The 25,539-nt window shown below is 39.8% G+C and overlaps 1 protein-coding gene across 9 annotated transcripts in view; it reads left to right on the top strand.

The window, feature by feature from the left end:
• AFF3 (ALF transcription elongation factor 3) overlaps positions 1-25,338 on the top strand; it is a 575,522-nt gene extending 550,184 nt beyond the window's left edge. For all 9 annotated transcript variants that reach the window (XM_058684423.1, XM_058684426.1, XM_058684420.1 and 6 more), the window contains 7 exons: positions 2,121-2,184; positions 4,505-4,641; positions 9,212-9,283; positions 10,909-11,002; positions 14,276-14,325; positions 14,479-14,702; positions 17,349-25,338. In XM_058684423.1, the coding sequence (XP_058540406.1) occupies positions 2,121-2,184; positions 4,505-4,641; positions 9,212-9,283; positions 10,909-11,002; positions 14,276-14,325; positions 14,479-14,702; positions 17,349-17,470 (763 nt within the window). In that variant the 3' untranslated portion in view covers positions 17,471-25,338. The remainder of the gene's footprint in view (positions 1-2,120; positions 2,185-4,504; positions 4,642-9,211; positions 9,284-10,908; positions 11,003-14,275; positions 14,326-14,478; positions 14,703-17,348) is intronic.
• The last annotated feature ends 201 nt before the right edge of the window (positions 25,339-25,539 follow it).

Below are 25,539 nucleotides of genomic sequence, written 5' to 3'. Positions count from 1 at the left end.
GGCTCTGGGAACTCATCTGAAGCTCAGGTGTCAGGTCTGGGTCTGAGCTAGAGGTAGGGTCTGCTCTTCTACACTGAGGCATTCCACAAAAGGACAAACAATAATGCAGAGGATTTTTAGGGCAGTGTAACGATTCTCTATGATACTATGATAATGGTGGATAAATGTCATTATACATTTGTTAAAACCCACAGGATATACGAAACCAAGAATGAACCCTAATGTAAACTATGCACTTTGGGTGATAACGACGGGTCAGTGTAGGTGCATTGATTGTAACAAATGTCCCACAACTGTGGTCAGACCTGTTAAGGTAGGTAAGGGGGGCTGATGGGAGAGGGGCAGGAGGTATATGACAACTCTCTAAATTCTCTATACTTTCCATTCAGTTTTGCTGTGAACCTAAAATTGCTCTGAAAAATAAAGTTCATTAAAAAAACAAAGATAGCAACAACAAAATAATGTAAATTACCAGAACTGGAATTCAAGACCAGTATTCAGTGTGCATTCAAAGGTCAGTGTGTGGACAAAGAAGGGAAAACCACCATGTAAAGGTGAAAACCCATTCAAATGGAAAAAGTGTGAACTTCTAGGAGATGGACTGGAGAAAGTAGAGCCAGTAGGAGAAGCATGGCCTTCCTATGAAGGAAACCTCAGGCCCCACCTGCCACAAAGACCCACCAAGATGAATAGAAGGTTTCAGGCCTGAGTGGCAAGAAGAATGATAGAGGGCTGATGAGCCAAAGACAGGGAACTTAATTGTACACATTAAGGGAATTCTGCAGCTCTGTTCCTCATTTCTTTGTTGGAAATGTTAAATATTCCCAGCACATTATCACAAGAATGACAATATTTTACAGGGGAATAAAAGACCAAACGAAAGTCCTTTTTGGCCTCTGTGATTTGTACTTGAGACTAATTATTATAAAAAATAATAATAACTATTATTATTCATTATGATAATGGTTTGATTGATTAAAACCATTAAAATGAAGGTAAAACTTTGGGATTGCAATGTCATTGTCACGGTATGCATGGTTTTTCTAAGCATTTTGACCTCTTTGGATAAAAGGATGCTTTAACCACCTAATAATGCGGTAAGGAAAAAGACCCATTAGAATCTCAAAGAAGAGGGTTCAGAATAAGCATATAACAATAGATGAGTCAGTCCATGATTAATATCACTACTTATGTCTTACTCTCAATCAGCGAGTCCTGGCTTATATTGGATATTCATGAGCAAGTCAAATTTATTGATTATATAAAGACCCATAATATAAAAAAGTTTATGCTGATGGCACCTAAAGTATGTAGATTTTTAAAAATCTATCAGACTAAGCATTTAAAGGTACTGTCTGATAAGTAGCTTCATGTAACTTGGGGTCATTACACACACTCAGATCAGTCTCTGTATTAATTACCTTCATCTCCCAGCAGAGTTAGTGCTGGCCAGGGTTATTGCTTTAATAATGCACATGTCTGCTGTTAATGTTTACCAGCTAGCTAATCAGAACTCTAGAGAATACATGCCACGTTTGCATTGTTACAAGGTAGACATCATTTTACAATTAACTTCATTACAACTGGAATATAATCATACAGTATTACCTCTTTTCGTGTTTCACTGTGAGGCCCTAAAATAATTAGATATAGATACATACAACTGTAGGTGCCATTTATGCATATAAATGACAACTTACCTTCATAAGAATACATAAATATACTCACCCAAACATATCTGTGCAAGTATTATGAGGTGTATTTATGACCTTTAAATTAAAAAGGGATTGTTTTATACAAATATCATGTAAAATAAGATTTTTTACTTGTTTTCTTAACCATGCAATAAGAAATCTGATTCACAAATTAGACATTGGGGAACCATGTTAAAACCACTGTAAATGTAGACTGCACATATTGAATGTGTTTTGAATAGTTAATTTAAGAGAAAAATAATTGTGATATTTTACATACAGGAAGTAATTTGGGAATGCAAAAATGCTTGATTCCATATTAAACAGACTTTTAAAATTGTGATTCAAGTTTGAGCAAAAAGAGAAGAATGTTTTCCGAAGATCTCGCACTTACACAATAATGACATTTAATACTCTTTCCTGTAGGCCACGCAGTGCAGATTATTTTATGCAGGAAGCTAAACGGATGAAGCATAAAGCAGATGCAATGGTAAGACCCTTTTCTTTCCAGATATGTTCTTCCAAATTATGTTTGTACTGCAGCTTCATCACTGGGGCAATATAGCTGGGGTAATTATAAAATCTATTACAAGGATGGCTGGGTCTGTTAAATGGAGAAATGTTTATATAATCAAGTGCTCATAGCCCAATAAATTATGACTTCAACCAATAATGTCTGACTGGGAGAAAGTCCCGGATAAATGAATATTTCAATTTAGTTCTAAGGTTTGAATAGTAACTAGAGGCAATGGAGTCAGTGGGTGGTAGTATTTTTTTTCCTTTAAGTAAAAAAAAATCTGGGTTTGCATTTTTCTCTCTTGTTAGCCTGGCCAGCCCTTGGCTTGGTCCCAGGATCAAATCCCTTTTCAAGAGGACTCATGTTCTGCCTGTGTATCTGCCAAAATTAATACTTCCTCTGAAACTGTACAACACAGAAACCATTATACTGCACATAAGACCCTAAAGTCACCATGATTTGATGTCTTCCAAAAAAATAACTTTTCTTACTTGGATAATCTCCTGTTTTGGAAAGTGTGAATCTTCCAGACAAGAAATAGAAAACCTCTGGGTTTTTCTGAAAGAGATCACATGGTTGGTCCATCTTAGGTCTCATCCAAAGAGACTCCTTCCTACCCAGTAATTCCAGTTCTGTTCCCCTCCAGCATTCCCAACAGATTACGGTGCTGGAGATGAATAAGACATTTCAGATGACCTTCAAGGTATTATTCCAGTGCTGAAGGTGCTTACATCATAAATGTACCCCTCCCCAGTGTCGCTGATGTTGCCAAACATTTATTTGTCGGAAGATCACTGTCTAGGTACACTGATGTGCAAGGAAAATAGGCAGAGTTATCAGAAAGTAGACAAGAGAAGTGGGAGGTACAGTTCTTGTCCTCACAACCCCACGGTCTAGTAGAGAGTTCTGATCACCTGAAGAAGCTGATGCATGATCGCCCTTGGAGAAGAGCACAGAATTTTAAAGCGGAATGAAATTCTCTGCCTGAATCGTGCAGTGTTTACCAGCAGTGTTCATTCCATGTCGTGTTATCCCACCTGACCTTTCCTTTCAACATTCTGCTCCAAGCCACACTGGTGCCATCCCAGCCTCTGAGCACACCTCACTCATGCCAGCCACCGGGCCTTTTCAGCAGCAGAGCCTCACACACACACACACACACACTCACTCACTCACTCACTCACTCACACATACTCACACCTCCACTTCCTCCACAAATCCAGCCAAATCATACTATTCCTTCCTATGGCCATTTTCAGGTCTCTTCCCTGAGCCTCCCCAGCCTTTCTGCAACCCCATGACTTGCTCCCTTCCTATCATCTCTTTGCATTGTACTCTCTGCTTTGCATTTTGTTAATCACAGACTGCCTTGCACTTTGAACTATCTTGTGGGTGCATGTTTTCTCTCTCCAGATGTATTCTGTGTTCCTGAAAGAAGCTTTTGTGTATCAAGTACACACTGCACAGAATCGAGTGCTGTAGAAAACACTTGTTGAATGAAATGACTTCCTTAATTCGAAAGCATTGCCAAGAAATATTTCTCTATAGCCTATTAGGATTATAAGCTATTTGAAAACTTGATTTGCCAAAGAGGGAGTGTTGCTCTACATTGCTGTTTTCTAAGGTATCCGTTACTAATGGGAATTGGTTTCAGAGGCAAGACTTAGATTAGTAATTTGTGTAATTCTGTTCTGATTGATGAATAAATATGTGAAAGCTTGGAAGAGTATGCAATCCAAACTTAGAATATGTAATTATCACCGAAAGTGATACATGTATATGGAATATACACAATACATGTATATGGAACCAGGAACTTGATGTGTAAGTTCAGATTTATGAGAACCTGATAATATGAAGCTGATTCCTGGTTATCCTCATCGATGTGGAGAGAAACTAAATAAATTTAGACAACTTGAGGTAATCATCCCAAATAATTTTTTATTTGGCATAGCATAGAGGGACAAGGAGTGAGGTTGCCAAGCAATTAGGGGTTAGAAAGAAGGAAACAGAAATTAGAACAACCATGCAGTTCTGAGCAATTCTGATTGGCAGCTGTTGTATGGATCTGGTACAATTCTGTATATAACCGTTCACCCACTTACCCTAAACCAGTAGCAATTTGCAAAAGTAACTAGAGAAGGAAGCATCCTATTTCTTTCTTCTCTCGGCTCCATTCACAGGATTTTGGAACTCAGAAGTCAGGTTTCTCAAATAAAGCATATTGACTATGTGACAATGCCATTTTAAAAACTATACTTAAGGAAGACACTGTATTAACTCTGTTGATCAGGTGGAAAAGTTTGGAAAGGCTTTGAATTATGCTGAAGCAGCTTTGTCATTTATTGAGTGTGGAAATGCAATGGAACAAGGCCCAATGGAATCCAAATCTCCCTATACAATGTATTCGGAAACAGTAGAGCTCATCAGGTAAGCACCACGTCTTGCTGGGGAAATGGAAGGGGTGAGGAATGTATGTCAATACTATGAATACAGAGAAAAGAATTCCAGCTGCACTATCAGCTACCAAGAACCAAGGTGCATCCTCACAAAGAACAACATAAGATTTTGCAAGGCTCTTTTACACACCCTGCCTCCCTTGCTGTCTTGTGAGTGAGCAGGAAAGCTCCTATAACCCCTGATTACTTCAGAAAGGAAGCTGAGTCCAAGTGAGATGTGACATGCCTACTTCACCCAGCTGAGAAGTGGCAGATTTTGAACTAATTTCACCTCAATGCTGCTTTTTTTTGTTTTTAACCTGATTCAGGTTAGTACAGTCTAAATCTTAACTCCATCAGTAGATGATTCAGGAGTATTTAATGAGAGGAAAGAAGATTCGGGGTGGGAGGGATTTTAGGAAGGGAAAGCCACCCTGTGATATGCTGTCTCAGAGGGTGCTGATGTTGTTTGGTCTTAAACCTGAATGTGAGCACCATCCCCCATTTTAAAAGTCAATACTGTCCAGTCATTTTTGTTATTAAAATATTTCTACTACGTCAGTGTATTGGTGATTCCTTCATACTATTTACATGATATGTATGCTATTTTTGTCAGTGAAAAAAAGAAATCACCATAGTAAAATTACTGTATGAGATCCTAGATCATCACATTCCTTCCTCAGAATAAGGCACAGACTCAGATACCCACAAGCAGTCAGGGAAGAACATGGTGAAAGTAGATAGGCACAAAATAGTAAGGTGTCCTAGAATGTGAGTGCTTTGAACCAGGGAATTTGGGAGGAGTCTGATTTGTTTACTGATGTATCCCTAATCCTTGGAACAGTTCCTGAACGTAGTATGTGTTCAATAAATACTTGAGGAATAAATAAATAAACCAGTCACAGGGCCTATGGTGAACGCCAGTGTGCACGGCCCCCTTTAAGGCATTCAAATTTTAAAAAACAATCCCAAACAACAATGAAAGCCTGAGGGCAGTCAAATACATCTGGAGGTGCTGATGTGCTACACCTGCCCTGCACCAGAGTTAGGACTCTAGTGTGTTCACTAATATAAGTATCATTGCATGATGGAGAACAAAATCTATTTTCTAGATAATTCAGACTGAGTAGAATCCCTTGAACTAGTCAGAAAACTAAGACAAAAGAAAGTTTTCTTATCTGAGTTAGAAAATAACATTAATTTATTACTTATATCTGCATGTTGCCCACCAGGCTTGAGACTCTTCTCCCCCACTGAGAGCCAGTGGGGGCTGGGAGCCCTGGCAAGGGAGGATCTCACCACAACTGTCCAGCTCAGGCTACATTCTTTGTCCCTATAGACAGAAGAATTCCTTTCTCCCCAAGGGATACCAAGTGACTGGGGACGCTGGCAAGTGGACCCCCTCACCACAAATCAAAATGGTGCCACAAAAGCTCTGAAAATTAGATTGTAATTGGAACTACAGCCCAGAAGTAGGCCAGGACCTGCCTGCTAAACCTAAACAGGGTGACTTCCTTTTAAAATAAAATATTTAAATAGAACCCTGGGTCTCCTAACATAATAACCAAATGCCCAAGTTTCAATAGAAACTCACTCATCATACCAAGAAACCAGAAAATCACAACTGGAATGAAAAAACACAATCATTTGACACCAATCACCAAGGTAAATCAGATGTTGGAATTATCTGACAGGGATTTTAAAGCAGCCATCATAAAAATACTTCGATCAACAAATGGTGATAAATTCTCTTAAAAGAACAAAAAAAAAAAAAAATAGAACATCTCAGCAAAGAAGTATAAATTTTCTTTAAAAAAAAAAAAAAAAAGAACCAGGGGCGCCTGGGTGACTCAGGTGGTTGAGCAACCAACTTCAGCTCAGGTCATGATCTCATGGTTTGTGAGTTCAAGACCCGAGTCAAACTCTGTGCTGACAGCTCAGAGCCTGGAACCTGCTTTGGATTCTGTGTCTCCCTCTCTCTCTGCCCCTCCCCCACTCATGCTCTGTCTCTCTCTGTCTCAGAAATAAACATTAAAAAAATAAAAAGAACCAAATGTAAATTATAGAAATGAAAAATAGAAACAAAGATCTCACTGGATGGGCTCAGTAGTAGCATGGAGATATGCTGGTTCGTAACCCTCTCAGGAGATTCCCAGGTATAATCTGAAACCAGGCCCTGTACATGGGGGCCAAGAAGACACTGGGGAAGAGGCAGGCCACTCCAGGTTGGTAGGTGGCAGGTTTAATAAGCAAAGAGAACTTACATATAAGACTTGTCTTGAGTGGCCATAAAATTAATGGATTCCCATACTTGCCCACCAATTCTTAAAGTTTATATGGAGGCCTTAATGAGTTCACTCAAGTATACTGTGAAGGTGTTCTTAACACCACACGCTGTCTCAAGGTTGTGTCCTTGGAGCAGCCTCTGGGAACAGAAAAGGCAAATAGAACCCACATTTCAAGGACAAGGGAGGAGATGAAGCTCTGATCATCCAGGTCCAGCTCACAGGTCAACTGGCAGTCACATTTTTTTGAAGACCTTCCCCAGCAAGACAACAGAGGATAGAATCAGTGAACTTGAGAACAGAAAATAGACTTTACCCAATCTAAGCAACAAAAAGAAATAGACTGAAAAAAATGTATAAAGCCTCAAGCACAGTGACAGAAGATCCAACATGTGTCTCATTGGAGTCTCAGGAGAGGAAGAGAGTGGGATTAAAAGAGTATTTGAGGGGCGCCTGGGTGGCACAGTCGGTTAAGCGTCCGACTTCAGCCAGGTCACGATCTCGTGGTCCGTGAGTTCGAGCCCCGCGTCAGGCTCTGGGCTGATGGCTCGGAGCCTGGAGCCTGTTTCTGATTCTGTGTCTCCCTCTCTCTCTGCCCCTCCCCCGTTCATGCTCTGTCTCTCTCTGTCCCAAAAATAAATAAATAAATAAATAAATAAATAAATAAATAAATAAATAAATAAAAAACGTTGGGAAAAAAAAGAGTATTTGAAGAAGCAATGGCTGAAATTTGCCAAATTTGGCAAAAGATATAAACCTACAGGTACAAGAAGCTGAGAAAAACCCAAGTAGGATAAACCAAAATAAATGCATGCCAAGACACATCATAACTACGTTTCTGAAAACTAAAGACAAAGGAAAAAAATCCTGAAGACAATCAGAGAGAAATGTAGGGGAGCAACAGTTTGTATGACAGCAGACTTCTCATCTGAAACCATGGAGGCCAAAAGGGAGTGGCATGACATTTTTCAATTAGTAAAAGAAAAAAAACCATCAAAATGAATTTTAGATGCAGGGAAACTTCATTATACAGGAATGACTAGGAAATAAAAATATTCTCAGATATGAAAAACTAAAAGTATTTGTTTCTGACCTATAAAGATGGGCTAAAGGAAGTTCTTCAAACTAAAGGAGATGACAAATGAAGGAATATTGGAGTGTCAGGAAGGAATGAAGAACAGTGGAAGAACAGAAATGTGATTACATGCAATAAACTATCCTCTTCGTGAGTTTTATAAATCATACTCAGTGGTTAAAAAAACTGTACCACCATCTGATACTCAAGACAATGTTATTTGAAAGTGAGTAAAGGGACATAAATGGAAATAAGGTTTTCATGCTCCACTCAAAGTGGAACATGTTAATACCCATGAATTGTGATAACTCACATATATTGTAAATACCCAGAACAACCACTAAGAAAACTGCAGAGATCTATTCAGAGGCACTGCAAATCTGCATGTTGTAGACCTAGTATAATAACAGCATCATATCTTGAGCAATTTACAATGACCTACAAATACTATCCTTGTAACAAGACTGTGTAATCAGCAGTGTTCATCATATTTTATCAATAAGGAAATCAAGGCTTAATGACATTCATTTGAGCTCTCACAACTAATAAGAGGCTGAACCAGGATTTGAACCCAGGACTCTGACCATTTCAGCTATGTGTTCGCTCTCTCAAAGAGTCTGTAAGTAACTTGGTATATTATTGGGAGAGTGAAATGGCCATTTGTCCCCTTGGTTAGAGAAATAAATGGGAGTAAGTAAAGTTCAAAAGAGCCACCTTTTTTAGGACACTTACACAGCCATCAAAGTAAGAGTTCCATAACAATGAAAAAGGGGTGAATCCAAGCATTCATCTGAGTACAAGGAGTGAACATTTTTCTGAAGGTTGGTTTGGAAGGATTGAACTTGACTCAATCTTGTCAGCCACTCAGCCATAAGTCAAAATTTTATAAAAATGGATGTGTCACTATATTCATGGATAATATTTGAACTGGCCTCACTCTCAACCACCGGTAGCATTTGAACTTGTATTGTTAAGGGGGAGAAAGTAGCTGGACAATCATTAAAGTCATTTTGTTCTAGTCATCACAGTAGTGTAATGCTTAGGGAAAATGGGGCAGCATTAGCTAGCTTTTAAGAATTAATAGCAAGTGCTATGAAAAACTAAGTTTTGGGGCAAAGGGAACCTCCATCATAGAAGATGTTCTGTTGTTAACAAGAAAGCTTTTTTTTTCCTTTGGTTTTTCATTTCTTTCTTTCCCCTAGGTATGCTATGAGACTAAAAACCCATTCAGGCCCTAATGCCACACCAGAAGACAAACAACTGGCTGCATTATGGTAAGTGCATGATATCAACTTAAAATAGCCTCCACAGCCATGTATACCTTCATTGGCAAACCAACTGCTGAAATGTATACATTTTTCTATTACCTTCTATCATGCAAAAACAAATGCAGTTCTGATGGTGGCTGGGGTGAGCCCACACAATTTCTTGCTGGCCTACCAAGTATGATGTGAATTCACAGTGATTGAGAGTCAACAGGTCCATTACACAAGGATAATTTTTTCTGTGTATTTGTATGTATGTGAGTGCATGCACAACTTTAAAATCAGGTAGGTCTGTGTTTTAATAATTTGAATGTGAGTTGTGCCAAATGTAATTTCTCTTGTGTTTGACACTTTAGACACAATCAAAATAATCCATTTGTTCGTTTACATGTGGGATTATTATGACTAAAACAAGATGGTGCCCTGAAGTTCTCAACACATCAGAGAAACAGCTTATTACACTGTAATAACAGAAGCATTTCTTTTAAACTGTTCACCAGCATGTAATAGATTTTTTTTTCTGTATCTGTAGTGATTACAATGGTAATGACTATGTGAATATAATAATAACAATTTTCCCCATTATATCTCCTTGGAACACCTCACCTCATTCTCCCAAATCGTAGGACACCTGTCTTGGTTCCTCCTATATAGGGATCCAACATTTTTTGCTCTCCAGTGGTTCATATTCTACTCTAGAACCTGATCTGCAAGTCAGAGAATCAAGTCTCAAAAAAAATAACAGCAACATTCAGAAAGAGAGGGTCTCAGGTAGTTTTGCATTGTCACACCATCTGCAATTTTTTGTGCTCAGAAGACACTAGCAAGTTGTAGTTGGTACATTGGCATTCTAGCATGTCAGCACCAGAACTGAGTTAGCAAATAATTGAGGGAAAAGCACCAGGGAAAAGCGGAGGGTATGTCTCAGTAAATGCTTTCTTTGTTGTTTTCAAACGTAAAGTTCCATTATTAGGATTAACACATTAATGATGATTAATACCTAATATTATAGAAGATAGAATACTAATATGTAAATAATAAATGTAAAATAATAAAATAATGATACTCTTAGCCTTGAGTTTTTGCTGTTTATAAAGTATTCATATATTTTAATTTGAACTACTTATACAGTCCAGTAAAGTAGTTTAAAAGTGAAGGGAATACAAACAGGTGGAAGAGCTTTTCTTTCAGCAAAGCCGAAGGTGCAGAAGTCAGGGCACCAGAGAAATCAAAGTAAGGTGGCTCTGCCCTGAAACTCCCCCAGTGAGTTTCCCAGTGACTGGGAAAGCCCTGTGCTAATGCTCCCTCACTCCTCCCATGGAGAGAGACTGTCCTCTAGTGGTGGAAGAAGAAAATGGCCTGTCCCTTGGCCCCAACAAAGAAGCAATAAAGCTGTGATATAGTGGTAGATAATGTTTATGGAATAACTCCTTGAAGTTTTGAATTCTATCTTTTGAACTAAAGGAAGGTCAGATACTTTTCAGACGTAAATGTAAGTTTGAAAATATTACATATATATAATCATGATATAAATGCTGAGTGCCTTAGAACAAGAGTTTTGTTTTTTTTTTTAAGTCTTGTTTGCAAAGGACATACTCATGCTTTCAGGGCCCATTTCTCTCTTTCTGCTGCAGTTATCGATGCCTGGCTCTCCTGTACTGGCGGATGTTTCGACTCAAAAGGGACCATGCTGTGAAGTACTCAAAAGCACTTATCGACTATTTCAAGGTACTATCTGGCTAATGGGCAACATTATTGCTTGTATCCACTGGTCTCTCTGTCATGGACATTTTCGAGGAGCCTGGTAGAATTCATGGCTTTGGGGATAATACAGGAACCCTCTGATATCAACACTAACCCCCTTTATGACATACTCATGGTGTTCAAGGCTCAAAGAATGGCCTTGAGAGTCCATCTAATTTATCTCCCTGCCTTGCGTCCAAGTATTTTTATGGCCTCAAGAGAAAGAATATTAGTGTCCTAGGAAATTCCTCTTTATAGCTAACAAATTTCTCATGTTCCTTTAGAGCTTCTTCCTCTTAGAGGTAACTACTTAGAACTTCCTCATAGTTCTCTCCAGTAGCTAATTTAACTTTTAATCAAGGCATTGTTTTAAATGATAAGAAATGGCTTGTTAGAACTCAGAGGTAGTGGGTAAATATAAGGGTAGGATTGGAAAATATGCTAACTTTTCCCTATTTCAGGAAATGAAATCATTTTCACTGGGAGAATAAAAAAAGAAAACCTTCTCTGGTTAACTTGTGAAGTGGACATAAAGTTATTCATTTGAGATTTCTCAGCCCCTTTGCTGCCCATTTGTCTATAGAAACAAGAAATTATAGCATTTCCACCTCCACCAACCCCATGTCAGATACACACCATCATTTTAGATCCTTTAATCCCCAACCTCCACTTCTCAGATGACCAGGCTACGTTGGAGGTTCTGTGGGCTATGACCAGCATGCTAGCTCCTTCCTGGTCACGTGTGTAAAGTAACCAGGTGCTAAGGCAAGGAGATAACTGTTTTGACACATTGACCGTTCTGTGTCATAATGACAAGAACAGACACTAAGTCTATTCCTTTACTTCCAGAAAGTCAGAATCTAAGAGCTAATACTGAAGAACATTACTACAGTCAAAAAAAGAAAAGAAAAGAAAATGCTTGAATAAAAAAGGAATCTGAACTCTGTAAGCTACAGAGATTACAACATAACTTTTAAGGGATATAGGAAGTTCTTAGCCTATGTATGCCATCCATGAATATGTACAGAATGGACAAAGAACACAACTTAAATATCAGAGTTTCCCCTCCAGGGGCTATTGGTGGCTACCCTTAATTAAAGGCCATTTAAATGCCTTTACAGTATAAAGTTCAGAGACTATGAGGGCACCTGGGTGGCTCAGTTGGTTGAACATCAGACTTTGGCTCAGATCATGATCTCATGGTTTGTGGGCTCAAGCCCCGCATCAGGCTTTCTGCTGACAGCCTGCTTCAGATTCTCTGTCTCCCTCTCTCTCTGTCCCTCCCCTGCTCATGCTCTCTGTGTCTTTCAAAAATAAATAAGCATTAAAAAAAGATATTTTATTAAATATAGACCTACCCTATGACCCAGCAGTAGCACTGCTAGGAATTTACCCAAGGGATACAGGAATACTGATGCATAGGGGCACTTGTACCCCAATGTTTATAGCAGCACTCTCAACAATAGCCAAATTATGGAAAGAGCCTAAATGTCCATCAACTGATGAATGGATAAAGAAATTATGGTTTATATACACAATGGAGTACTACGTGACAATGAGAAAGAATGAAATATGGCCCTTTGTAGCAACGTGGATGGAACTGGAGAGTGTTATACTAAGTGAAATAAGCCATACAGAGAAAGACAGATACTATATGTGTTCTTTCTTATGTGGATCTTATGTGGAGAAACTTAACAGGAATCCATGGGGGAGGGGAAGGGAAAAAAAAAAGAGGTTAGAGTGGGAGAGAGCCAAAGCATAAGAGACTCTTAAACACTGAGAACAAACTGAGGGTTGATGGGGGGTGGGAGGGAGGGGAGGGTAGGTGATGGGTATTGAGGAGGGCACCTTTTGGGATGAGCACTGGGTGTTGTATGGAAACCAATTTGACAATAAATTTCATATATTAAAAAAAAAGATATTTTAAGTTCAGAGATTATGAAACCTTCAGGTGGCAATGATAATTTGTCCATAAACAAAGTGTTTTATCAATACAGAGCTGCCTCTGAATAAAGGACTTGATTCCCACTCATGCTTTTGGTCACAGGGCTTACTGGTAGTAGAAGAGGCATGAAGGCAATAGAATTTCCACCTGTAAGGCCATTTCTTACCATTCTGGTAACAACTCCGCTAAAAAACTAAAAATCACTTACCACTTCATAAAGTCCTTTTTAACCAAAGAAACACCTTGTCTCTGGGGTACCAGGCTGAGGCTGTTTTCTTCTCTCTGGAAGGCAAAATTCACATCAGTATCATAAAGACCATTTTTTTCCAGGGCGCCTGGGTGGCTCAGTCGGTTGGGCGTCCGACTTCGGCTCAGGTCACGATCTCACAGTCCGTGAGTTCGAGCCCCACGTCGGGCTCTGGGCTGATGGCTCAGAGCCTGGAGCCTGCTTCTGGTTCTGTGTCTCCCTCTCTCTCTGCCCCTCCCCCATTCGTGCTCTGTCTCAAAAATAAATAAACGTTAAAGACCATTTTTTTCTTTAATAGTCCCATAGACTTAGGCCAAGAACGCATTATCAGACTCTCAGAGAGGAAATCTGTCTGTACATTTAGCAGCTTTCCTTGCCAAAGTCAAAACTTCTTTTCAATGCCTGATGCAAACAACTGGCTTATGTAACATAACATCCTAAGTCAAAATACTCAGATAAGTCAGTTTTTTAATACTCTGTTACGCACATATATTTTAATTTGTTCTTTTAGAAAACTTCAACAGCACTTTCCTTTAAGACAAATACTTCTAAACTTCATAAGTCAAAACAATAGAATCTGATGTCTCATATATTTTCAGGCATTAAATGTATGGCAGTGGTTTCTGTAGATATGCCCTACATTTAAATATAAGGTGTTCCCCGTGGGTGTGGCAGGGGGAAGGTGCGGTCCTGCTCCTTTTTTCCTTTTCAGAAAAATTAAGCTAGTTGAAAAAACTTAGGCTGGTTTAGGATTCAACAGACCCTTAGGATTATGATTTAATTTGGTACACAGAATTTGGTGCATGAAAACCCAGCCTGTGGGTTGAGCTCTTCATTGTAGCCCATGGTGGATGCCTGCAGGCCATGCAGCTGCCCCCCACCAGCTTCCAGAAAAGAAACCAGTAGCCTAGTAATTGTAACTTCCCAGATCCAATTTCTGTGAATCTTTATTTTATCTGCAGCCTCTGCCATTACGTCTCTCAAAGGTCACCTGAGAACACGTTATCGTCAGCTGTTTAAACTTAAACAGATGGTACTCACTGTCAACGTTTTTCTTTTCCTGCAGAATTCATCTAAAGCTGCCCAAGCCCCATCTCCATGGGGAGCCAGTGGAAAGTAAGTTCATTTCTCCAAAGTAAAGGTGATAAATGAGGCACTGCATGATGCTGGGCTATGTGCTACTTTGCTTACAGCACCCTGGGGGGCTGTTCTACCCCACCTGGTACCAGCCCCCCTACTCTTGTTTTTTTCTACGCTCTCTCCTTCCAGGAGCACTGGAACCCCATCCCCCATGTCTCCCAACCCCTCTCCAACCAGCTCCGTGGGATCTCAGGGGAGCCTCTCCAATGCCAACACCCTGTCCCCTTCGACCATCGTCAGCATCCCACAGCGCATCCACCAGATGGCAGCCAACCACGTCAGCATCACCAACAGCATTCTCCACAGCTATGACTACTGGGAGATGGCAGACAACCTGGCCAAGGAAAACAGAGGTGTGTGAGCCTCTAGGAAGTGTGTGTGTGGGTTCCAACCACAACCCAGGGAGCCAGCCTGACGCGGGACATCATTGAGCAAGTTTTCGTCATTTACCAGAGGAGACGGTAGAAGCTGTGCACAACTTTTCCTGACTTCCCACCCTCACTCAGGGTCTCTCATGCCTTAACCTACCTTAATCTTGACTATAGGAGATTAGAGATGGAGGTGGACATAGATATGATACAGATACATAGAAATGGTGTAAATACAGATAGAGATATATACACATATGCTCTTCTTTGGGACTGTGAGCTCCGTGAAGGTAGGGGTAACGTTCTATTCAGCTTAGTGTTCCCAAGACCTGCACGGTGCCTAGAATACAACTAGGGACCTGAAACATTTAACTATTAATTAATGAGGATGAATGTTCCTGGCTGCATAAGTGATAGCTGCTTGCCACTGAAAAGAGAGTGTTTTATAGGCAGCAGTAAGTTCTATTTCTCTTTAAGGTTTGTTTTCACAGATTATAAAACAAATGCATGTCTACTGTGGCTAAATTTGTAAAGTGTGGAAAACTACAGGGAAAAACATTTTTAATTATCAGTAATCTTATCACCAAGAGATAATTACTGTTAACATTCTACCGAAGTTTCCTCTAGTCTTCTCCAAACATGCACAATTCTTGCCAAAATAAGATTATAGTTCATATACAGTTTTATATCCTGTTTCCATTTAACAGTATCAGGCATTTTCCCATGCCACTAACTAGTTCAAAAACATCTTTTATAATGTTCTAGAAGACTGTCATAATAGTGGTCTTACAGTCATAAAGTATCATGATTTCTCAAAACCATTCCCTTCTTGTTGGACATTTATGTCACTTCCAACTTTTGTTCTACTACGAATAATGTTATGACAAATCTCCTTATATAAATCATTGTCTATATTCTGATTATTTTCATACAAAGGAGAATTTGGAGGTCAACAGCTATAGATTCTTTTAAGATATATATTGTTATATATCTTAATATATATTAACTTTTCTCCCAAATGATTATACCAATTTACTACTCTCCCTCCCACAGCAGGAGAGCACAAATCTGAGTTCACTTTCAAGCCATTAAGTGCGAATTCTGTTCCCACAAAAGCATAAGCTTCTGAGGACAAGACCAGAATGTTCACAATGAGATGAGGAATTAATGGCATAGATAAGCACGTGGGTCCTGAGTACATGAAATTGGTAATAAAACCGGATAGTACATAACATGCATCCCAGAGGTGACACACCCTGAAAATCTAATGGGAATGCCAGGGAGGTCAATGCCAGGGGACTGAGGCCACCAGGAGAGGCCTCCTAGAGGAATTGACAGGGAACAGGGTTTGGAAAGGCAAATAGTCGTTGTGTAGCTGAGATGGAGTGGGGTGGGCATCCCCGGTGGACACAACAGAAGGGACAGGACGTATAAAAATTGACATGGCCAGTTTGGGAGACCCTGAGCAGGCCACACTCCAGATGGCACTGCCAGCTGCCTACTGGATGTCTCCTACCAGAGGGCTCAATGCTACATGTCCAGGGTAAAGTCGGCGTTTTTCCTGGACCTGCCCCCTCCTCCCCAGTTCTGCTCCTGGATTCCTCCCTTGGCTTCCCTCCCCACCACCTCAGAGTCTTCTCTAATCTCTCCCTCACCTTCTCCAGCAGGACATCATTCAGCATGTATATGAGGAACTTTGAAAAACTCCCAGGTTCTCACTTTCAAAGACTGTTGTTCAGTGATCCAGTTATGACAGTATAACAGCCATATGAGCCATTGTTTCTCTGAGTCACTATCCCGTGATCTCTGAGAGAGCAGAGCCTGCACCTTATTCGTCTTCTGTACCCCCTACCTCTACCCCCTGCACCTAGCACAGTGCCTCAGCACATAATAAATGTTAACGAAGGCACAGACCTAGAGAATGTCCCAGGACTAGAAGGTGACCTCAGTAGGGGTTTTTCAGAACCCATCTCTGACTTGACCCCAAGGTCCTGGACCCTTCTGCCTTGGACTCACTGCAGGGGTTCAGCACATGCTACAGTTGAGTACAGTATTAAGGGGTGACAGAGCCATAAGCCACATCTAGGGCAGGATGCATTCGTGCACAAGGACAATGCAGTCTAAGGAAGTAAATTTTCTTTGCCATTTGGCCCAGTAAATGTTATTCGTTTGAATGAGAAATAAGATAAAAAGAAAGAGGGAGGGGAACCATAAGAAACCCTTAAATACAGAGAACAAATTGAGGGTTGCTGGAGGGGAGGTGGGAGTGGGGGTGGGCATTAAGGAGGACACTTGTTGGGATGAGCACTGGGTGTTATATGTAAGTGAGGAATCCCAAAATTCTACTCCTGAAGTCATTATTACGCTGTATGTTAACTAACTTGGATTTAAATAAAATTTTAAAATAAATACATAAATAAATGAGAAATGGCCAATAGAATTAATTGGATATAGGATGAGTTCTCTACCTTTGGGTTTTATTTTGTCCAGTGGAATGCTAAAGTTGCCTGATGGAATAGAGAGTGCATGATTTATATAGAGACTGTGAATGGGATTTTTTAAGTCACTCAGGTCTCTCAGGGTAGCACGCTCAGCACGTGTGTCACTCAAACGACTCTCTCTGTCCTCTAGAATTCTTCAACGACCTGGATTTGCTCATGGGGCCTGTCACCCTGCACAGCAGCATGGAGCACCTGGTCCAATACTCCCAGCAGGGCCTGCACTGGCTGCGGAACAGCACCCACCTGTCATAGGGAACTTGCCCCCGAGCTGGATTGTGCTCTCATCTCCATGGACGGCTCAATGTTTCTGGACACTGTGCTACTGAAATTCCCAGCCACAGCATTTATCGAACTGCGGTGAATATTTTCTCAGCATCGAACAATGGTCTTTTCCCAGGGCATGTGTGTTTGTATGTGTGGGCGTAAAAGAAGTTGCCTGTGTATGTGTGTAAGATATACAGCTCTTTAAAATACATTTTTGTCTAGTTTTCATAATCCCAAGCTAGACAAAGTGATCAGAGTTTTCTGATTAGAGAATATACACTTACACACATGCACGCACGCACAAAATCACACACACACACACTTTCTATTTCAAAGCTAAACCATGACTTCTTAGAACATTCAACCAAAATCTCATGGGTTAGTTAACCAGGTGCAATACAGCACACCAAAAGCTTGACTGCCAGTTAAGATGAACCTAGTTCTTATACTGTTGATTACTTTCAGTATTAATATACTATTCCCCAATTAATTTTTGATTGTGTGTATTATGGATAATTGAATAACGAAAAAAAAGTCAGTTATTTTTGTGCTGGACGTTTACTAGATTGCATGTTACCAAATACCTTGCCTTTTGTCTAACACGCACCCTTCCATCCAACTTTATTACCAACTAAATGCGTTATAAGCAAATGGATCAAATCCCACAGGCCTTCCCTGCCCTGCCCCCAAAATCATATGAAAATGGCACTGGGATTTGGTAAAAACAGTGTCATTGAAAGCTGACCAACAAGAACAAACAACTGAGCTTGGAGCTCAGTTGGGAATTGAAACCTTCTGCACGTGGAACAGTAAGCCTGCCCAGCCCACGTGTGTTTTCTTCCTGCCACTGTGACACAGCAGCCATAGAGCCACATGGCATTTGTCAGCCAATATGTTTCAAGTCTTTTCTTCCCACGATAGCTTTCTTGCAAATTTTCTTGGCCAAATGGGACATTACCTAGAACATCTCTTCACTAGGAGTCTGTATCTGCTGCTTATCAGGCTGAGAAATATTTGCTATCGTGAGACTGTCTCACCCTCTCACTCTTTGTGCAGAATGCAGGCCTCTAATAGCATTTTGATCTGGGGGATATGTTTCAGGCTTTGATTTGCAAGCTGCTTATTGTGCGGGGTGAGTTATTTTTGCAATGATCACAACCCTGTTTGGGGTAGCAACGACTAGAACATCCTGTTTGCATCCTGTACGTCTGGTATGTTTACGTCTTGCCCTTGATTCTTTTCTTTTCAATTAAGTTTACATTTTAGTTTTTTGACATCTTGTTTACAGTCTTTGTATGAAACTTACTTCTTTTATAGTCTCTTGTCATGCCCTAGATTTAGTCTTCTTGTTAAATATATTTGAATATAAAAAATACTGGTAAGAAGAAAAACTTCTGCAAAAGAGGATATACCTTGCCATGTCCTTAAAAGCAAAAATAATGTGCTTGAAGCCTCTCACTTGACAGAATTGCACCAGGGTGGTCTGAGAAAGAGACAGGTGATGCAGTATGTGGAACGCTCCATTTTCCAAGGTGATGCTGGCACAAAACAGTTATAGTAGATTGTGATATATGCTTTCCCTGATGCTCTTACTGCTTTGGTTGTAATGTTAACATTTTTGTCACCTGATCTGTAGATGGGAAATAAGACTGCTGTCATTCTAAGCACTGATTCAAAACTGTACAAATGATTGAACAACTTAGGTGATTTGAAATGAATTTAAAGTGAAGGGTCTGAAGTGAAATGAAGCCAGTGAAGGGTTTGTGAAATTTGCATTTGGCTTTGGCCCTGAAATGTTACCAGTATTTCTATTTTACATTTGTCCAACTGTGGGGCGCCTCACATCCCTTTCACTAGCTATTGGGAGAGTTTGCGATCCCATCCTATGTTGGAAATTTGAGTCTAACTTGGGAAATTTTGGATTTTTTTTTTGGAGGACTAAAGCTTAGTTCTAGTTACCCTTGATGAATCCTGATGAAATGTTGAAACTCTCACAGGGATGAACCTCAGGGTCCATCGTGCATCCCCTGGGTGCTTTCTGGCCCTGCCCATCCTCAAAGCCACGGGTCTTGTAGCGGCCCATAACGTGCTTACCCACAAAACCCCATGTAGACCCACAGGAGGCCCCTGGCTGATTGTGCCCACAGCATTTTATCAGCACTTACGTGGCCCATGTTCTGCAAAAAAAACACTTGGAAGTCGTCATCTTGGAGATGGTCAGAGCATGCAGTTCCTCTCCCTGTCTTTGATCTCATCAACTGACCACGTGAGGGCAGCAGTTTTTGTTGGCTTTGGCATAGATGATTTTGGTAAGGAACCATCTTCTGACTGTTACTTGTGAAAGTCATTCATGACTTATTCCTTTTATTTAGCTTTGTTCAAAGTAGAAATACCTTTCTTGTGTTTTTGGATTATAAAAGTAATACATGCTCATTGTAAAGATTCAAACAATACAGCAATGTAGAAAGTAGAAGGTAGCACGTCCCATCCCTGAAAGACAACCACTGTTGACAGTCTCATGTATATTTTTCCACAGATGCTCCCATTTAAACATACTATCATTTTTTTCTCTTTGAAGACATATAATTTCCTCAGAAGTTCAACATAAGTTCGACTGACCTTATCCTTCCATGACCTGAGTGGATGCCTTCCTTTATCACAATGTTAGAGTTACCTTTGAAAGTAACCCAAATATATTCCTGATCAAAATTTGGGATTTGTTACTACTCTCTACAGAGATCAGACTTATGTGAAGGAGTGTGCCTGGAAAGTGAGGTTTGATTAAAACAGATATTTCTGGAAACTTGCAGATTGCAGACACAAACTCGGACCCCCTATCTAAAGAAGAATGTACTGGAAAAATAATCTGAAGAGTTGACAAATTGTGTACTAGATCGAACACATGGAATGCAATGCAATGAGATTTTCTGCACTAAAACTTATCCTAGTATGTAAAACAATGATGTGTGTATTATATAACAGTGATGTGTACATTTCTGACATCCCATACATGATATACACAGTTTGTATAAATGCATACATTTAAAAATATATATGTACAATACAGCTAACATAAAACTGTAGTATGCCTGAAGGATATTACTAGTGCCTAACATTGAGTATAAGTCGCTGCGTGTTCGCATCACCTTGGAAGTACAGTAATTGTTAAAACTTAATCAGTGCAGCCAACATTATTTATGAATCACATCTTTGAAACTGTGCAGTAGTATATACATATATATTTTTAAATAACATTTTTCACAGTTTTCCAGAGTTACTGTTGAAACCTGTATCACCAAAAAAAAAGCAAAACAAAAAAAAAAAAAAAAGCAAGATTTTTTTAATGATGTAGACACTCTTCAGACCCAGTAATCTGTGTGTGATTTCCTGTTTGTAGATACCCAAGAGACTTTAGCAGTCACCAGCCTTAATGCATGTACAGGATATTATTGTGACTTAATTTATCTGCAGTTTTTAATCCATGTGAAATTGGAATTTATAAACTGACTTGGATTAAATATGTCTGCCTTTCTAAGGTTGCAAATGTTACATTAAATGACTTATGTTGTAAATGAGAGAAACCGAGTTGTATGTAAAAAAAAAAAAATGTCCACCAATTTCTGTGAATATTTTTACAAGGAAACTTCAGAATCAAAATACGTTCAAATAAGAATTCTGGTCCCTCGTTCATAATCTCTTCAGAAGCAACCTTGTTGTTTCATGAATCTTTTAAATGTAGCTTCCATGGATTTTCATTACTATAGGCCTGACATTTTTCACAGTCAAGATGGAAGCATGTTCTCCTGCATTATAACTAGTTTACAACTTGTCTTTCCCATTTCCCAGCACATATATGCACACATGCATGTGCAGAAGAACACCCCCCAGTGTCCCAGGAAATGCTGAATAGAAAGCTTGAGGAGTTCATACTGATGACTGCATTGATGCCTGTCTACCCAGTAGTCCTGGTATACTGTTTTACCTAATATTCCTTAATGACACAAGTTAACTTATATGTGCCAGGTTTTTTCAGCTCGGACCAACAAGGTGGAATAATGTTTGCAATATTTGGTTGAGTAAAATAGGAGAATTTTGAACTAATGAAGACAGAAATATTAGAACAGTGGCTTGCCATTATATATCTCTCTGTGTGGGAGGGTTTTTTCTTAACCTTATTTTTACTCTTCTCCCCAAATTTTTTCAATCCATTCCTTCCCAAAGAAGCAGAAACAGCAACAAAAACAGAATGACTTTTTCACCTTACCCAGCCCCTACCCTTAGATTCAAATTGTCTTGTCTTGCAAGAGGACCCTAACTCGGGGCCACTATGGAGACCACCTCATCCCAGAAATGGCCAGGACAGGGGACTGGCTTTGCTTGCTCCAGGGACCTTGATACTCTTTTCAGAAGTGGTTTGGGCTAAGAAACACTCAACAGTCTTTCAAGAACTGTCTTTCTCTTACACAGTTTGCCTGCTATTGAAGTCTATACTAATCAGAATCATATTTTTAAGAAGTAACACATTTTCAATGAAACATGGACCAACTGGAGTCTTGAAAGACATTTTTTAATGAAAGAAAGAAAACCTAACTACATAAACTGCATTTCCAACAATTTTTCAAGCACAGTTTTCATTATTACAACTTCCTAACAAACAGCACAAGAAATGTTCAGATTTGAGATCTGTGTTCTCTTTGTCCAAACTGAATTATTCTGTATATGTCATCAGAGGGGTCAATTTGTTTGTGTGGCATGAGGGAAATTATAAAACTCTGTTCTCAAACTAATTACATCTGACCACAGTTTTGGTTTTTATTATTTAATTGGCATTCTGAGGCAGCAGTGGGTAATTTGGGGCTGGCTCCAAGGGGAGTCAGCTTCACAGCTCTTCGAGTAATGGGAATCAGGGGATTAAACCCCTATGTGTTGCTTTGAAAATCCACCTCTTAACAGCCAGTTTTAAACACATTGATCCGAGGGATGAACTCAAGGTACTAACTGCAAGTCAAAACAATCATTGGCATTTGTCTTGAAGCATCAGGAAGTAATGATGAGGCCTGGAAAGCTGAATCAAGGACTTGTTTTCTACTCATTTCTGACATAGGAAAAGCTCATCGGAAAATATATCCAAAGACAACGTCAAATAGTACCAGTGTTTAGGCTTTTCAAACAGTGGTGCTTGGTTAGAAAAATAATTACAATATTCTGGTTCCTGTATTGTTCTTCAACCCTTTTTCAGTTTTCCATAAAAAAAAACTCACTTTTTCCCCAGCATTTATCATCTCTTGACTTCTAGATGTCCAGATGAGCAAAGAGAAAATACTTAACACTGAGGAATACACACTACTTGACTGAACAGCATTCTACTCACAGTAGTCAAAGATACATGACTTATTAAAGTCTCCTCTGTTACCCCCATCCTACAAAATGAGAGATCACAAAGCCTAAAGTATGGCCATGTAGTTGAGATGTCAAAAATTGTAAGCACATAACACACTAATCTTTGGTGACAGACACGTTTGTGGCCTCACCAGCTATCTCTGGGGCCTATTTGTGTGGTGAAATATCAATATTAACACTTTCCTTTGAGTAATTTGCAACCTGATTATTAATCTTCTGAAGTTCCTAGGGCTGCCAGCTCAACCCAAAAGTGTCCTGCCCTGTGAGCTGGGTTATTTTTTTGTTCCTTTGGTTTTTTTTTTCCCTTCTAAGTTCTGTATGTCAGGTTTTAGTATCTTGACTTTTTAGATGAACAGTTACTAGAGACAGTGGAAGCTTTAAGAAAACAAGGATTCAATATTAGAACTCAGTGATGTTGGGATGAGAACTCAGGAAAACACTCCCCTCCTTCACCTGCTGCACCTGATCTTTGAATAAAGCTCCCTTGTATACTTCAGTTTCCTCTATGTGAAATGTAACTCAGAACACCCACGACCTCAGACAGAGTGTGAGGATCAACAGATCTGAGCAAGCATTTTGAGATCCCCAGCTGTCACACTCAGCAAGAGTCACGCATTATTGTCAGCACAGAAGCAACAGAAATATACTGTATCTACAGGCACCAAGATACAAAGGTGTGTGATGCAGGGCATGGGACTCTGTCCCAGCCCTGACTAGATTCCAGAGGACCAGGAAGATGACAGTGGGATAACCACAGACCGTTTCATAAGACTCTTCAGCCTTTGTCATTACCGCTTTGAGTCCATCCTGCCTGTAGGCAGAGCTCTAAGACCAATGACGGCGGCGGGGAGGGAGAGTCCTTGCCAAGAGCAGCAGGGCTACCAAGTACCCCAGTTGGTGGTGCAATCGCCCCTCCCCTTTCTCATCCAGTCCCAGCCTTAAGAAATTAAGGGGTGTCCAGATGGAAAGGGGAAGAAGGAACATTGGGTCCAAGCTTCCAGTGTGCACCATCTTCCAGGAGAAAACTTACTTATTGAACACCATGTTTCAATATCTTCATAGAGCCAGAGAACACAGCACAGTCTCATTTTCCATACTCTCATGGTGTTTGTTTGAGTGCCAGGAGGCTGAGTTGCCTACATGTGCACCTTGTGCCTCTGATTGTTTGTTTGTCTGTCTGTCTGGGGCCAGGAGGTGGAAGATAAGCTTCTTTGGGAGGTTTATTCCTGAGAAAGGAGATCTGTCATAAGGGACTTGGGTATGTCATGAGCTTCAGGAAAAAGGAAACCTCTCTTGAGAGAAAGTAAATATTTTCTCTAGTGGGTTAGGTTGCCTCAACATAATCACTTAATTGTAGGCTACATTTTAGTCAGTGTACCAGGAGAGGGAAAAATCAACGTAAGACCTTAGTAATTTTTGTGATGCCCAACTAGAGACTGTATATTCTAGCCCCAAACATTGAAACGAAAACTGGAAATCTGACTAATCTGAATGTTTCATACCACCGCGGTCAAGATCCTCAATGTTGGATAGAAGTTTTTAGCTTTTATCTAATATTTATATGACTTAGACACAGGGCTTCCTTGTATCCCTAAAGCAGTGCTTTGATGTAACCAAAATAATCATGAAATACCCATTGAAAAGAGCTTTTTTTTCTTTTCATCCCCATTGGAAAATCCCTAGGTTTTCTCCAGTACAAAAGAGCAATTGCTGAAGGTCTTACAAGATCCATCCTCATTTAGGCCCAAATCGATACTAACACCCTTTCCACAAAAGCACAACACCTTATCCAGTGTGAATTCTGAGTATTTAGGTAAAAAAAAAAAAATCTAGAATGGCAACATGGGGTTTATTAGCATGAGGAGGTGTCGATACGCCAGCTAGGCACTTGGATGCTATACTGCCTTTTCTCAGGCAGGATGTTATGGAACAAACACTCCTACTACAGCATAACAAATAGCAGCTTACTCTATGGTTCTGTGGAATCAAGTTGAAAGTCACTCCCATGTAAGTTTGCCTCAGTCAGAGCAGGAATTTTAAATTCCACCCTTTTATCCTGTATCATCTTAGATGTTTATTCATGGAGTTGGCAACGCTAACTCAATATTCCTATATAGCATGTCACATCAAACACCGTTTCAAATTGTGTATCTCGGTCTTGGGAGAGCTGTCTGTCAGCAACCTGGGAACCTGCTTATGTCCCACGAGACTTTTCCACTGATCCAATTTTAGCAGCTGCAAAACCAGATTACAGGGCCTTTATCGTCTCCTCTTACAGGAATTGGTCTTACAACTGTTTCCAGAATTGAAGAGGATTTTAAGTAGGACAATTGTGTACAGTAATTTATGCTGTAAAAATGTACCCATTGTAGCGTTGATTAAAGTGCTGTATTTATAAGGTCAAATACTATTTTCATTTGTGTCTAGTTATTCAATATTAAAATAGCTGAAGTTCATTTTTCTTAATGTGATATTTATTTGGGGCTTCTTGTTAGAGCATTCGGGTGTGGTTATGGAGGAAGTCCAGAATCTGTGTTGATAGTCACTATTTTAATCCAAGTAGTTGTAATGGTCTATTAAGCACCAACATTACGAACACTATTACTGATGAAACCATGTGCTCTTGGCTGTGTCTTTAAGTACGTGATAAAAATCTA

The sequence above is a fragment of the Neofelis nebulosa genome, chromosome 9 (assembly GCF_028018385.1).
Source record: "Neofelis nebulosa isolate mNeoNeb1 chromosome 9, mNeoNeb1.pri, whole genome shotgun sequence".
Lineage (NCBI taxonomy): Eukaryota > Metazoa > Chordata > Mammalia > Carnivora > Felidae > Neofelis > Neofelis nebulosa.
The sequence above is the reverse complement of the archived record's forward strand: the minus strand, read 5'-3'. Positions and strand labels throughout refer to the sequence as shown.